The sequence below is a fragment of the Aquarana catesbeiana genome, linkage group LG04 (assembly GCF_042186555.1).
Source record: "Aquarana catesbeiana isolate 2022-GZ linkage group LG04, ASM4218655v1, whole genome shotgun sequence".
NCBI lineage: Eukaryota > Metazoa > Chordata > Amphibia > Anura > Ranidae > Aquarana > Aquarana catesbeiana.
Genome location: NC_133327.1, coordinates 272,477,796 through 272,494,048, shown reverse-complemented (window position 1 = coordinate 272,494,048; position 16,253 = coordinate 272,477,796). Strand labels below are relative to the sequence as shown.

Genomic DNA, 16,253 nt, shown 5'->3' with positions numbered 1-16,253 from the left:
CTTCCCTGAGTCTTTAAAATCTTGTTCTTTTTAGTTAAAAACAACAAACATGTTATACTTACCTGCTCTGTGTAATGGTTTTGCACAGAGCAGCCCGGATCCTCCTTTTCTAGGGCCCCGCCACCGAGACTTCTGGCTCCTCCTGCCTTCAGAGTGCCCCAATACCAAAGTAAAGAAAACTTCTGCCTTTAGAACCACTCACTTCCTGCCCAGGACTACATGTCCCATGAGGCATTGCTCCTCACACATTCATAAGTTCTCAGGCACTTACTGATGTGTGGACAGTGTACTGATCTGTATGTGTGCTGCACTGTAATACCTGATGTGTAAACAAATACAGGCCAACTAATCGACTGGCTGATTAATCGATTATGAAAATGGCAATCAAATAGTTGTCGAATAATCGATTAGCTATTTCGGCCCTAGTGAGGACCAAACTTTTTTTTTTTTTTTTTTTTGTTTCCTTATTTGGTTACATGTATTACTGACTTTAAAGTAGGTTTAATTCTGGAGCTGAGGTAAAACAAAGTAAAACCTGTATACAGAGCTCAAAATCTTGAGCTCAAATTTACACACTACATGAGTTAGAGAAAATGACTCATCCCTGCTCAGTTCCAATCACTTGCTGCTCTGAAGTTCTTTACAGATTTTTAATTAAAAACTGTCTAAAAGGACTATGGTCTAAAAAGTTCTGCTTTTGTTCTATTTGTAGGGCTCATGCACAAAAAGAAAATTCTAAATCCTGTATTTGAGATCAGTATTTTACACCTACACTGTATCTGTACATCTGTATATCTGCCTGTATTCTAGTGAAGCTGGATGAGTAGATGAAGAATACACGCTTCTCAACACGGTTTAGGCATAATTGCATCTAAATGCAAGAAGATTATTAATGCAGTAACATTATTTCGGCTTACTCCTATCTGTGATTCTGGCTGCAATATCCAGCATAGATAGGAGTAAGCCAAAATACTGCTACAGCACGGTCGTCCGGTTCTGGGAGGGCATTTATTGACATCCTCCCAGAACCCTGCGCACCCCCGGGGCACGCATCGGGTGCGCTCTGTGATTGCTGTGTCCTTTGGTCCTTTGATCACAAATCGAGGTAAAGGGCCAATCACAGTGGCCCTTTACCATGTGTTCAGCTATGTCCAATCACGCCTGATCACATGTAAACAAGTGCTGGTTAATCAGCATTTCCTTTCCTCAGCTCTTTCCTAGCGTGAGGAGAGGAAAGTCGATAACCGGCTGTCGTGTGCTGGGACATTTACATGGATTATTAGTGCCGCCCCTTCAGTGCCCATCAATGCCACCTCATCAGTGCAGCCTCATCACTGCACATTAGGAAAGAAAAAAATTACTTAGTTGCAAAATTTTATAACAGAAAAAGAAGTTGGGTTTTTTATTTTTTATTTAGCAAAAAAAAAACAAAAAAAAACAGTGGTGATTTAAATACCACCAAAAGAAATCTCTATTTGTGAGAAAAATTTTTTTTGTGTGTACAGTGTTACATGACCACACAATTGTCATTCAGAGGGTGACAGCGCTGAAAGCTGAAAATTGGCTTGGGCAGGAAGGGGGTGAATGTGCCCAGTAGGCAAGTGGTTAAAAAAACTGGCTTCTAACTTTTTAAGCTGGTTCCTAGATAGAAAATTACATTTTTTCCCTCCCTTGTTAAAACAATAAATAAATTCTGATACCCACTAAAACTCACTTTAAAGGCATTCTAAACCTTACCTACACCCTGTGTTTTTCACCGACGTAAGGTGTGCCTTGATGTGGACTGCGACCCCCAAACCAGGGAAGCACATGCCCATGCTCTTGGATGGCGGGTTGGCGACCCACCACCTGAGAGCATCATAGTGCATGAAGCTGACATCGGCAGCAGAGGAAGCAGGCGGCTGTGGAGGAAGCAGTTGCTGCAAAAGCCGATACTTCCTCTATTGTGCCGGCTCCTGTCCCAGGTGACATGATACCAAGTCCACTTCGCCTAGGACCTTTCTACCAGCCCGGAGAGCGATGCCAGCAGAAGCGGAGGAAGAAAAGGTCAGTGTACCAAACATCACATACACTGTACTTTTGCAATGGGCATATTGGCACCTATAAAAAAGGGGTTATTAGACTGCTTTCACACTGATTCACAGGTGCAGCTCATCTTGTTGAAGAGTAAGGGCCACTTAAGTGATTTGGTAACCGGTCGCAGTTGCACTGAGCCATAGACTTCTATTATATCCTACGGGTTTGTTGCGCTTTCTGTAAGTGCACCAAAAGTCCTGAATGAGACTCGAAGCAAGAAGTTGCCTGTCCCTATGGTGAATAGTGACAAATTAGGTGGATTAATGCATGGACTTGGGGGGAATCGATCAGCCATGAGACTGCAAACTGCAGCCACAACATTTGAGCCCATCATTACACGGTAAGGCAAACAAATTACTCACGGATTATAACTGCACTATTACGTCGTTAAAACAACAAAAACATTGACAGTGTACAATGTCTTAATCCAGTCTTTTGATCTCCGCCTGCTGGTTCAAGTTGTGAGATCCAATTCAGAGACTATGGTGATCTCTGACCATTGTTACAGCTTAACCACTTGCCGACCAGCCGCCGTACTTTTACTGCGGCAGGTCGGCTCTCCTGCGTGAAATGACGCACCTGTATGTCGGTCCGTACAGGTGAGATTGTGGGTGCGCTCTCACACCCCCTGCAAAACCGCAGGAGCGTGCCCGCGGGTCCGGCAGGCTCTGTCTGCTAGCCGCCCACTATTGTTGTGCTCAGAGGCAGAACAGGGATCTGACTTTGTAAACAAGGCAAATCCCCATTCTGACAGGGGACATGTCAGAGATCTTCTCTTCCCAGTGATCTGGAACATCGATCTCTGTCATATCCCTGGCAGCCCATCCCCTCTACAGTTAGAACACACCCAGGGAACAGTGTTAACTCCTTTATCGCCCCCTAGTGTTAACCCCTTTCCTGCCAGTGTGATTTATACATTGATCAGTGCATTTTTATAGCACTGATCAATGTAATAATGCCACAATGTCGCAGTCCCTCTAAAAATCGCAAATCGCCGCCATTGCCAGTAAAAAAAACCCATAAATCTATCCCGTAGTTTGTAGACACAATAACGAAATAATGAAACACAATAAAAAATAATAATAAATAATGTGCTTCTTGCGATTTATTTATTTTTTTAACATTTTTTTTTATTTTTACCAAAAATATGTAGAAGATTATATATTGGCCTAAATTTATGAAGTAATTTTATATTTTTATTTTTTGGATATCTATTATAGCAAAAAGTAAAAAAAATCTTTTTTTGTTTACAAAATTGTCGCTTTTTTTGTTTATAGCATGACTGGGCAATTTGCCAGTTAAAGAGACGCACTGCATTAAAGGGGTTATAAAGGTAAACGTTTTTTCGCCTTAATGCATTCTATGCATTAAGGTGAAAAAACTTCCGACAATACCGTCGCCCCCAGCCCCCCCCCCCCCCCCCGTTTTACTTACCTGAGCCCTCAAAAGTCGCGCGCTCGCTCCCGACATCCTCTTCGCTGCTCAGCCTGGCTGCTGATTGGCTACAGTGGATGAATTGAAAACAGCGCAGCCATTGGCTCGCGCTGCTGTCAAACACATCCAATGACGCGGCACGCCAGGGGGCGGGGCCGAGTGATACAGTGAGCGGCTATAGCCGCCGGCTGTATCACGGGAGCGCGCCCGCAAGAACTAACCACCATGCGAGGGAGCTCGCATTAAGGTGGTGAGTCCTTGCGGGGAGGAGTTGAAACAGCCGCCGAGGGACCCCAGAAGAGCAGGTTTGGGGCCACTCTGTGCAAAACGAGCTGCACAGTGAAGGTAAGTATAACATGTTTGTTATTTAAAAAAAAAAAATTACCTTTACAACCCCTTTAACGCAAAAAATAGCCTGGTCATTAAGGGGGCAAATCCTTCCGGGGCTGAAATGGTTAAAGTGTGTTTTTTGTTTTTTTTAAAGTATGTGTGTGAACAATAAACAATGTAGTATAACGAACATTGCTATAACTGGCCACTGCATATAGAATAAGAGTCTTCAACTTCGATTTAGTCCTCCCGTGTATCCAGCATCGAAGATGTGACTCCTCTTCACTCACCATACTGAAATGTGGAATAGTCTGTAATATTAAAGAAATTGCCTATAGTCCCGAACTGTGCAGCCAGTTGGAGTGCTATTAAACTTTATGAGCATTAAGAGCGGTGGGGAGGAGGGGGGGAAGGAAAAAAAAAAGGTGGGGAGAAAATGAGAGAGAGGGGAAGAAAAGAGGAGACTATATGAAAAAATTAAACCCATCAAAGTGCCCCGCTAATTACTGATTAAATGTAGTGCTATTTTACAAATGCAGCTAGAAGCAAAAAATGCTTACAAAACCCAAACTAAGCGCAAAAAAATCCCACAATTCATTAAAGTGGATGTAAACCCGAAAAAAAATAATTTTTGATATCATACTGTAGAGTATAAGATTTCCTATCATTTGAGCCCAGTCTTGCCACACAGAGTTAATCCATCTTTTTTTTTTTTTTTTTTTTTTTTTTTTTGCCACTTTAGCGAAGTGTTTATATGGGAGATATAGTTTCAACTTTACAGTTCAATCTCGTCCCTTAACGTATTCACATCATTGTGGCATTATCCTTCTTTATTAACCAATTATTAAAAAAAAATAATAATAGAAACAAGCAATACAAATATCACCTAGAAATTATTTTCCCCAATGACGCTCCTAAACCCACCCCCCCTCCCTTCTACTACTCCCTGTTCCCCCACCCATCCCCCCCATCCTAACCCCCCAACTCATCCCCCTATTGTCATGACTTATACCTGTCACAGTCCTCATCCTTCTCTTTTACACTGTTTAGTGTGAGTCGTCTAGTTTATATTCACAATAGGGCATCAAGCTAGGTTTCCCACACCTCGGCCGCCTGGAGTGAGGACTTATATTTTACCCAATTCCTCCATGTCTCTTCGTAGATTTCCATATCTAACCCTTCACTGTACCTCAAATATTCCAGGCAGTGAATTTCATTTATCTTATTGAACCACTCCCGCAGTGTAGGTCTCCTTCTGTCTAGCCAATATCTAGGAATGAGGCTTTTAGCGGCATTGAGGAGGTGTGGTAAGGTGTGCGATGTACTGCGAACTTGATCCATTTTTTTTTGTCCTGTGTGAGGTGCGAATTTGCCTTGTGGTTTGAGGTGGACAGATGTGAATTTACCGCAAATTTCAGGAGTCAGACAGTGAACAATTTGCAGAGATGTGAATTATGTGCTGCGAGTTTACTGCAAGTTCAATTGAAGCCTATGAAGATAAAATTCGCACTGGACTATAGGAAATCACATCGCACCTGCAGTCAACACACACAGGACCCTTTTTTGTTTTTTCTCGCACCAAATTCGCAACGCATAGATGTGAACCCAAGCCAAGGAATACTATGCTTTTTACCTGACCTGCGAATCTGTGTGTTCCTAAACGCATCAAACCCGCTGTAAATTTGCATTAGTGTAAACCCAGGCTGTTGGTTTTAAATATTTTCATACCTTTTTTTGAGTTCAATTTTAGCCTGGGTCCACACTAGCGCGATCTGAGATCGCATGTGATTCGCACCCTCACTGCAGGTGCCGATCACATGCGATCTCTGAGCAATGCGATTTCGGCCATACAGTTGTATGGCTGAACTCGCTTTGGATTCGCACAGAAAATAGTGCAGTGACTTGTTTTTCCCCACACTAGAATCGAATCGCATGGGTGTTTTCACCTATGCGATCTGATTCCTGTGCAAGTTCACAGTTCGCACTGCGATCTGTAAACTAAACTGCGGGTGTCATTAACTTAAATGACACCCGCAACAGCTCGCACAAGGCAGTGTGAACTGCCAGTGGGAGAGGAGCGATGTGGAAACCGGTGCTGGAATTGCGCTGGTTCCTGCATCGCACTAGTGTAAACCCAGGGTTAATGTACCTTTACAGCATTAATGCTCAACCTGTGGCCCTCTAGCTGTTGTGGAACTTCAAATCCCATGAGGCATTGCAGGGCTGACAGTTACAAGCCTGACTCCCAAAGGCAGAGGCATGAAGGGAATTGTAGTTTAGCAACAGCTGGAGGGGCACAGATTGTGCACCCATGCTTTACAGTATGTTTCTTGCCCTCTTCCAACTTCCTCTACCTGATGCTGCTGAAAGAAAACTGAGAGCTGCTGTAGGACAAATTGAACATGTGTGCTATATATACAGTAGATGAGAGAAAAAGATTTAATGGCTAAACTTGGGCTGTCCATACAAAATATAACCTAATCGTACCATCTCCTTTGAGGTTTTTCCAAAACTGTTTGAGGGCATGCCTAAACCGTCCATTCAAAGTGTATGTATGTTCACAAAACTTTCAAAATCAGCGACTTTGAAAAGGTGCAAGCACTACTTTGATGAAACGTTTGATACAACTTTGATCCAAAGAGTGTAAAGTTGGATCAAAGCTGCACTCAGTCGCACTCTAAATCGTGCAACTTTAGAGTCACACTAGTGGAAACTTAGCCTAAGGCTAGAGTGCAACTTTAAACTCTCTGGGATAAAGTCGCATCAAAGTAGTGCAGGCACCTTTTCAAAGTCGCATAGATTGGAAAGCGCGTCATTGATATCAATGGGCTGTGACTTGTCATGCGACTTTGTATGTCCAAAATCGCATGACGCACTAGTGGAAACTTAGACTTAGTGTGGTTGCCTGTACTGTTCCTTTATGTATAGTGATCATTGTAGACTGAGCAGAGACCCAGAAGGGGCTATATCTAAACTGACAGTTCCCCCTGTGACCAGCTCCCTTCTCCTGTTCTAGTCTTGATTTAAAGCTCTGTACAGCTATACTGTATATGTGCACTGCACCTCCCAGCCCCCCTGTGTCCTGTGTGGATGGGTCTTTTTTTAAAATGTGAATACAGAAATGCAAAATGTAGCGCTGACAAATATACACAAATGATGACCACCGTGTGTGAAATAATAATAAAATTAAAATAAGTAGTGTATGCAAACGTCCATCTGCAAACAAAACAATATATGTGATAAACCTCAAATAAGAATATAATCAAAAAATAGTGTCCAAAAGTGGAAAAAGAGTCCAATAAAACTAATGTTGGTGCGGTGAATCCAGGACACAATTCTATCAGTGGAGGAAACATTCAATGGGGGGGTCATCAAACACTGAATGAGATGTGGGTGCTCTTACCGGAAAAGGTGGACTCTAATGCCGGTAGCATAGAGTCAAACAGGCAATGTGCCACATCGGGCAAGTATGTAGATAGCCAGGTGGTTGAAGCCTCCAGGGAAGGATCCAAGGGGACAATGGATGACTTCCGGGTCCGCCCGATATCAGGGCCGTCAAGGCTGGATCTTGATGGTAGGTTCAAAGTACTGACATCCACTCACATCCAGACGATATGTGGGAAGAAAAGGATATGCTTCCACATAGTGCAGGTCAAAAAGGGTTGTTTATTGCTAAAACCACCATACAGATAAGTGATCACAAACGAAAAAAATGGAAGGCAGTGTAGAAAGTGACAACGGCCCTACGCGTTTCAACCAATGGGCCTTCAACAGGGGCATAAATCACCTCTTCCACACTGCCTATATATATATATATATAAATAAACAATGAAAACACAAGACCAATCAGCGAAAAGGGCTACAGAGAACCTAGGATTGGGCAGAGGATGGTCACATGACCAACACCGACCAAGCCTCACTATGAAGTCCAATGGGGGGTAAGGAGCTCGGAGCACGTGATGGTGTTGCCCAACCAAAGGAATACACACCAACGTGACCGAATGGTCACCTGACAAACCAGATGAGAAGCGTCATGTCAAAAAACCCGCGAAAACGCGGGTCGCGAGTCACATGACAAAGAGCACGACGCGTCACCACACAGGAAAGAGTCAACCACACAAAGCCCGAAAAGCAGGCCCTGGGGTCTAGTGACAAGCTCTGAGGTCACGCAACGTCACATGACCGGGGCTATGAGAAATTCAAGTAGAAAACCTAGAACAAGAAAAAAAAAGGGGTATAAATCTATGAAGCATGTGAGGATCAGAGTGGCCAGAAAACATCCGCCATCGGAACGCACACAGGGGCAAATAATGACCTCCATGTCTCGAAGAGACAAGCGAAAGGAAGGGAGCAAACCCGGTGAGGGGAAATGCTTAATTATCAGACCGGAAGTGGTCTAAAACTCCGGAAATGGTCACAAACATTGTATACAGCAGTCATAAAAGATGTCTCTAATATGTGACATCTAAAAAGTAATAAAAATTAAAATGGCAAAAATGAAATAACAAATAAACCTTGGACGAAGCAAAATCAAAATAAACATGGAAAATGAAATGGAAGAAATAAATCTTAAAACCTAATATCAATTAAGTGAGACAAAGACGATGAAAAAATGGGAAGAATATATAAGATATACTCATATGCAAATTAGTAAGAAAATGAAGGCCGATACCCTAAGATCGATTAATAAATAAGTTGAGGTCCCACTCCATGTTCAATCCAAATGGGAAGTAGGACCTGAGCTCATATGTCCAGTAAGTCTCTAAACGGGAGACCCCGCGAAGGCGGGACTCTCCTCTCCAATGGGGAAGAAACTTGGCAATCACTTGGAAAAGTGTACCAGTGGGATCCTTATTGTGATGTTGCAAATAGTGACAGGGTACAGTATGTTTGCTTTTGCCACTCTTAATGCTCGCAATAGGTTCATTCACTCGTGTAGAGAATGTCCTGATGGTGCGGCCTACATATTGCTTTTTGCAGGGGCAAGTCAGCAAATATACAACAAATTGAGTAGCACAGGTGGCAAAATGTCTCATGGAATAAGTGCGTAGAGTGACAGTGGACAAAAAGGTGTCTGTTTTGCGTCTCCCTGCAATGTTGTGAACACACACGTTACATTTTCGGCACGGGTAATAACCCTTACACTGTTGCAAGAAAGAGCTTTCTAGGGGGGTCGATCACATTGGGAGCAATTTGCCCCTGTATTGATCGCGCACCCCTAAAAATGACTCCAGCCTGCTCGGGAAGAACAGGGCCCAGAATTCTATTGCTTCTGAGCACCTTCCAGGGTTTGGAGTCATTTTTAGGGGTGCGCGATCAATACAGGGGCAAATTGCTCCCAATGTGATCAACCCCCCTAGAAAGGTCTCTTTCTTTCCACAGTGTAAGGGTTATTACCCGTGCCGAAAATGTAACGTGTGTGTTCACAACATTGCAGGGAGACACAAAACAGGCACGTTTTTGTCCACTGTCACTCTACGCACTTATTCCATGAGACCTTTTGCCACCTGTGCTACTCAATTTGTTGTATATTTGCTGACTTGCCCCTGCAAAAAGCAATATGTAGGCCGCACCATCAGGACATTCTCCACACGAGTGAATGAACATATTGCGGGCATTGAGAGTGGCAAAAGCAAACATACTGTACCCAGTCTCTATTTGCAACATCACAATAAGGATCCCGCTGGTACACTTTTCCAAGTGATTGATAAGTTTATTCCCCATTGGAGGGGAGACTCACGCCTTCACGAGGTCTCCCGTTTAGAGACTTACTGGAAATATAAGCTCAGGTCCTACTTCCCGTTTGGATTGAACGTGGAGTGGGACCTCAACTTATTTATTAATCGATCTTAGGGTCCCGGCCTTCATTTTCTTACTAATTTGCATATGAGTATATCTTATATATTCTTCCCATTTTTTCATCGTCTTTGTCTCACTTAATTGATATTAGGTTTTAAGATTTATTTCTTCCATTTCATTTTCCATGTTTATTTTGATTTTGCTTTGTCCAAGGTTTGTTATTTCATTTTTGCTATTTTAATCTTTATTACTTTTTAGATGTCACATATTAGAGACATCTTTTGTGACTGCTGTATACAGTGTTTGTGACCATTTCCGGAGTTTTAGACCACTTCCGGTCTGATAATTAAGCATTTCCCCTCACCGGGTTTGCTCCCTTCCTTTCGCTTGTCTCTTCGAGACATGGAGGTCATTTTTTGCCCCTGTGTGGGTTCCGATGGCGGATGTTTTCTGGCCACTCTGATCCTCACATGCTTCATAGATTTATACCCCCACCTTTTTTTTTTTTCTTGTTTTATGTTTTCTACTTGAGTTTCTCATAGCCCCGGTCATGTGACGTTGCGTGACCTCAGAGCTCGTCACGTGACCCCAGGGCCTGCTTTCGCGGGCTTTGTGTGGTTGACTCTTTCCTGTGTGGTCACGTGTCATGCTCTTTGTCACGTGACTCGTGACCCGTGTTTTCGCAGGTTTTTTGACAAGCCGCTTCTCATCTGGTTTGTCAGGTGACTGTTCGGTCACGTTGGTGTGTGTTCCTTTGGTTGGGCAACACCAACACGTGCTCCGAGCTCCTTACCCCCCATTGGACTTCATAGTGAGGCTTGGTCGGTGTTGGTCATGTGACCATCCTCTGCCCAATCCTAGGTTCTCTGTAGCCCTTTTCGCTGATTGGTCTTGCGTTTTGTTTATTTAACAGTGTGTGTGTATGTATGTGTATGTGTATATATATATGTGTGTGTGTATGTATGTATGTATGTATGTATATATATATATATATATATATATATATATATATATATATATATATATATATATATATATATATATATATATATATACACAGTGTGGAAGAGGTAATTTATGCCCCTGTTGAAGGCCCATTGGTCGAAACGCGTAGGAGCGTTGTCAGTTTCTACATTGCCTTCCGTTTTTATCGTTTTTGATCACTTTTATCTGTATGGTGGTTTTAGCAATAAACAACCCTTTTTGACCTGCACTATGTGGAAGCATATCCTTTCCTTCCCACATATCGTCTGGATGTGAGTGGATGTCAGTACTTTGAACCTACCATCAAGATCCAGCATTGACGGTCCTAAAATCGGGCGGACCCGGAAGTCATCCATTATCCCCTTGGATCCTTCCCTGGAGGCTTCAACCACCTGGCTATCTACATACTTGCCCGATTTGGCACATTGCCTGTTTGACTCTATGCTGCCGGCATTAGAGTCCACCTTATCCGGTAAGAGCACCCACATCTCATTCAGTGTTTGATGATCCCCCCATTGGATGTTTCCTCCATGGATAGAGTTGTGTCCCTGATTAGTTTTATTGGACTCTTTGTTTCCACTTTTGGACACTATTTTTTGATTATATTCTTATTTGAGGTTTATCACATATATTGTTTTGTTTGCAGATGGACGTTTGCATACACTACTTATTTTAATTCTATTATTATTTCACACACGGTCATCATTTGTGTATATTTGTCAGCGCTACATTTTGCATTTCTCTGTATTCACATGTTTGTCACATTTTATGTAGTTGCTTTTTGTTTTCCTTTATTTGTTTGGGGTTTAGCGCAGGAATTACTTCCTATTCCACTTTTTTAAAATGTCTTCATTTTCTCATGAATTAGGATGTACAATGCATCCTTATTGATGAGAGAACACTGGGCAGGAACCTGTGATCAGCTCCTCCCATCCTGTATACGCCCACTGACTACACAGGAACAGTGTCTCTCCCTGGAATTGATGTCACTAGCTTTCGGTAACCACACCCACTTGTTGCTCTTAGACTCAGAAGGAAGAGGGATTGAAGCCATGTGATGGCACTGGATATTGCAAAATAAAGGTAGAAAAACTGGGATTTTTTTTTCATTTTGAGACATAAGGCTCAAATTTAATGATTGCAGGGGAGAATTTAGTATTAGGCTTTACGTCCACTTTAAGAATGTTTACTCATTTTGAATGCATACACCATAAGTACATCAATGTTTTCCATTATCCTGTTGATACACAGGTTGCATAAACTGAGGATTGTAAAGCTGGCCATACATGAATTAAAGTTCAGCAGGGACTGCTGGAATTTCAATCCATGTATGGGCAGGCTGATTGTACCCAAGTCGATCCATTGATCGACATGGGTACAACCAATCTGTCAGATTTTTTGCTTGCGCTTTCCTGCCGGCGGCTGTAGCCGTTAGCAGTAATCGCATTCTGCCAGCCGGGAAGGCTCTCTGTGTGCTTCTCCCTTTTCTGGCAGAACACTGTAGCAGTGCGGGAGACATTCACTTACTGTCATGATGAGGGATTCAGGCAAATTTCTTTCCTTCCATCCGTGGTGGAAGGTAAGAAAATCTATTCATCTATGGGCTGCCTGACTTGAAGACCAGCTCCAGTAAAGCGCTCATTTTAGATGTAGATCACATTTCCCCAGGGATCACTTATGATTGTCAATTCTAAATCTTGTAGGTTAAAGTGATTGTAAACTGTAACGCTTCATTTTTTTTGTCATACTTGCTCTGTGCAAGGGTTTTGCACAGAGCGGCCCTGATCCTCCTTTTCTGAGGTCCCCCGGGGGCGCTTCTGGCTCCTCTTCTTGAGTGCCCCCACAGAGAAGCCACATTCCATGGGGGCACTCATGCAGGCTCGCTCCCAAGTCCCGCTGCTGCGTCCATTGACACAGACAGCAGGACTAAGCCCCGCCCCCATGTCTCTGGATTTGATTGACAGCAGCGGGAGCCAATGAGGACCCAAGACAGTGGCTGGAGCTGCTGTGCCTGTCCCCTTCGCTGGAATGATCGGGTTCAGGTAAGAAAAAGTGGGGGTCTGGGGGGGTGCTGCAGCACAAAACGTTTATCACCTTAATGCATAGAATGCGCTAAGGTAAAAAACCGTGAAGGTTTACAACCTATTTAAGTGAAGAAGGAAAAAGGTAATTTTTGTTTTAAAATTAATTTTGAGTACGTTTTTATATATTTTATTTTGTTTTATTTGAGAGTCAAACCCCACCTTTTGACCTTTTTTAGATGGTATTAGGGGCTGTAGCAGTAAGGTTTTATTTGAATTATTGAAGGTTTTTATTGTGTAAACTAGTGTGCTGAAATGTTATTTCGTAGTTAACATGCATGTGAGTGACTTGTAAATGTACTTCATACAGCTTGGAGAAACTGTGGCTTGAGGAACTGAAGGAGCGGGGTGCAGAGGAGGCCTCTCTTCGAAGTGCTGTGTGGAAATTCTGTCGCACCAGGCTAATTATCTCCATTATGTGCCTGATGCTTACCCAGTTGGCTGGCTTCATTGGTCCAGTAAGTACTTTCCATCCGGTTTCATGTGCCCGCCAGTACTGCTATCCCAAGGGCTGTTTTTTATGTATTTTAAAAGTTAAGTTTAGGTCTGTACAGTTAATTTTTTTATGTTTTTCATGTAAACAGTGAGTTTGTACTTCCCTTAGTATAATTATCTTTTAGCTTATCGATTTTATGATTCAGTTAGCAATTTATTGTAGTTCAGAATAGACAGAATTGGATCATTTGCAACCATATGTTTAGCTGGAGGCAGCATAAGTGATTGCAGCTTCTGGCACATATTTTGCCTTCTACTGAATGGCAAAAGTGTTTCTTTATTTTTTATGCAGTCATGGGGCATATACCACATGCGCATGCATTTGTATTAATTTCTTACCACCTTAGTAAGACAGATATATTATCCGATTTATAAAAATGTTACTGTATGCTGGTTTGTATAAGCGTGTAGAACAATTTCACTGCTTTTAGTACTAATTTTCAGTGTGCTGTTTAAAGACGAAGTTGCAGTGAGTTGGTAAGTACATATATATTGGGCTCTTTTAAAATGAATCCGTTAATTTTGATAGCATAATGGATTTTTTTATTTTAATTTTCATTCTTAAACTTTTTAAGTGGCTCTTCCAGTTTCTGTATAATTGTATTGTTTTAGAAGAGTCATTGGAATGCTCCTGCTAGGGCATGTTGAGTCCGATCTAGTTAATCTTCTAGTTGGGGATATTTAAATCCTTAACCATCAAACTTTATTAAGAAGAGCTTCTGTCATTGTTACACTACATAGGTGGCGGGTGCTCCAAGATTGTAACTGTATTTTGTTAAACAGTCAGAATAGCTGCACAGTGGTAAAGAAATGTAGTAAGTATATTTGCTGAGCTGTGTTTTATTTCCCTGGGCTTTTACTCAAGATCACATGCGACTAAATATTAAGAATGCAGATTCTGCTCTGTTTTGATTATAAATGCTTTATTTTTAAGGGTGTAGGCTTAGGAACATAGTCTATGAAGTTGTATTATACATTAACATATTTTCATCTGGTAGACTGATACCTTGACTACTTATAGAGCCAGTTGGACAGCATGCAAATCATTTGTTAGTAGAAAAGAAAAGTGCTGTTGATAGCTATACAAACATGAATTTTTGTTAGTGCTCTTTCAGAGGAGAGATTTGATGTGAATTTAATCCTGGAATGTAACTGACCATATTGTGATCTTTTTTTATTAGTTAACATACCAGCAGAATGATGGCTCTTCTAAGTTTGCATGAGTTTGTATCTAATTTATCATTGTTTTGTGCTAGGATTTGTCTAGTTGAAGATGAAGCAGGCAGTGGGTATATCATAATATATTTGTGTGTGGTTTTTTTTTTCGCTTGAGTTTCCCAAGTATTAGGTAGACTAAAAAGACAGATTCATTGTTTTTCAGTAATGGTTCTCCAACCCTTAAAGCTGTCTTAACACATTAGTAATGCTTTGCTGTTGTTGCCATCACAGGAACAAGACTAGCTTCCCAGCAGTTTGTAGTTAGGTTGTGCTATTGACAAGCAAGACCTGGTACCCTTAATTCTTCAGCTAGTTTCAACTAATGTTGCACCCTTGGTGAATGTGTGTGCTTCATACCGAGTATATTTCCCAAAGTTACTTTTTGAATCTGTAATGACTTTAAGGGGGTTAAAGATCTTGGTTTGTAAGGATTAAAAAGTTAAGATTTAAATTTCGTGAAACAAAAATGTGATCTCTTGCCTAGGTTATTTGTTTGTGTGCTTTGTTTCTAGTATTTTGTTATTAATTTCTAATGTTAAGCTACAGTTTGTCTTCTGCGTTTGTTGACTGCTAGAAACCCTTATGCCGCGTACACACGGTCGGACTTTTCGTCTACAAAAGTCCAACGGACGCTGACGGACTAAAGCTGGCTGGTAATCCGATCGTGTGTGGGCTTCTCCGGACTTTCAACGGACTTTTTTAGCCTCAAATCCGACGGACTTTAGATTTGAAACATGCTTCAAATCTTTACGTCGTAAGTACGACGGACCCCGAAATCCGCTCGTCTGTGTGCTAGTCCGACGGACAAAAACCCATGCTAGGGCAGCTATTGGCTACTGGCTATCAACTTCCTTATTTTAGTCCGGTGTACGTCATCACGTACGAATCCGTCGGACTTTTGTGTGGTCGTGTGTAGGCAAGTCCGTTCGTAAGAAAGTCTGCCGCAAGTCCGCCGAAGGTACGTCGGAAGTCTGTCGGACAGGCTGTCGGACTTTTGTAGACGAAAAGTCCGACCGTGTGTACGCGGCATTATACTTTATGCATGCTAAAGATGTGTAGAGTCTTGTGAGTTTACCGTTTTGATTTACGAACGTGCTCTTTGTTACCAAGAAGTGTCTTAATTTTTGTAGATTTAGGCACATGTGAACTCGCCACCCAGTGTCATAATTGCAGTTCATAATTGATTTTTAACATATAAGAAATTTATTATAAGGAAAGGGGAGAAGCTAAAGAGTCTTTGCACATTTACTGTGTAGTTGTGCAAAAATCCTGAAAAATATGTACCTACCTTTTAAAGATGACATACTGGCACAATGTTTTGTTTGGTTTTTGTTTTTTTATTGTGTTTTGTTTTTCTTTTAAGCAAGCTGTAGATGACTATTAAGAGATAGCAAAACATGAATGAATTTGGTTGTACATGCTTGTTGTTTGTCCAGCTTCTGCTAGTTTCCAGGTGAGACACTGGACTTCTGGTTGGGTGGGAAGAGGGATCATTACTAACGTAACCTCTGTAGTGGACCCAATGACAGAAGCTATTCTTTAGAATTTCCAGGGTGACAGTTCTGCTGCCAGATTGAGCCGGGCAACTTGGGCAGAAACCTGCGCGGTGCAAGATTAAGGTAAGGTCCTGTTTATTCCACGGGAATGCTTACAACCACAAGAAGCTTATGCCTATGGTAACATTAATCTGCAACGATTTTCTCATTAACTCTTAACAGTGCTTTTATTATTTGCTTACCATAATTCATTTTGTTTTTGTTCATCTGGCAAGCATTATGATAGGCTTGAATGCTGATTAGCCTTTTATTGTAATAATAAAGGACAACTGTAACCTTG

General features: G+C 41.9%; 1 protein-coding gene across 2 annotated transcripts in view; it reads left to right on the top strand.

The window, feature by feature from the left end:
- Positions 1 to 16,253, top strand: part of ABCC5 (ATP binding cassette subfamily C member 5) — a 207,397-nt gene that overhangs the window by 60,046 nt on the left and 131,098 nt on the right. For both annotated transcript variants that reach the window (XM_073626551.1, XM_073626552.1), the window contains exon 5: positions 13,015 to 13,162. In XM_073626551.1, the coding sequence (XP_073482652.1) occupies positions 13,015 to 13,162 (148 nt within the window). The remainder of the gene's footprint in view (positions 1 to 13,014; positions 13,163 to 16,253) is intronic.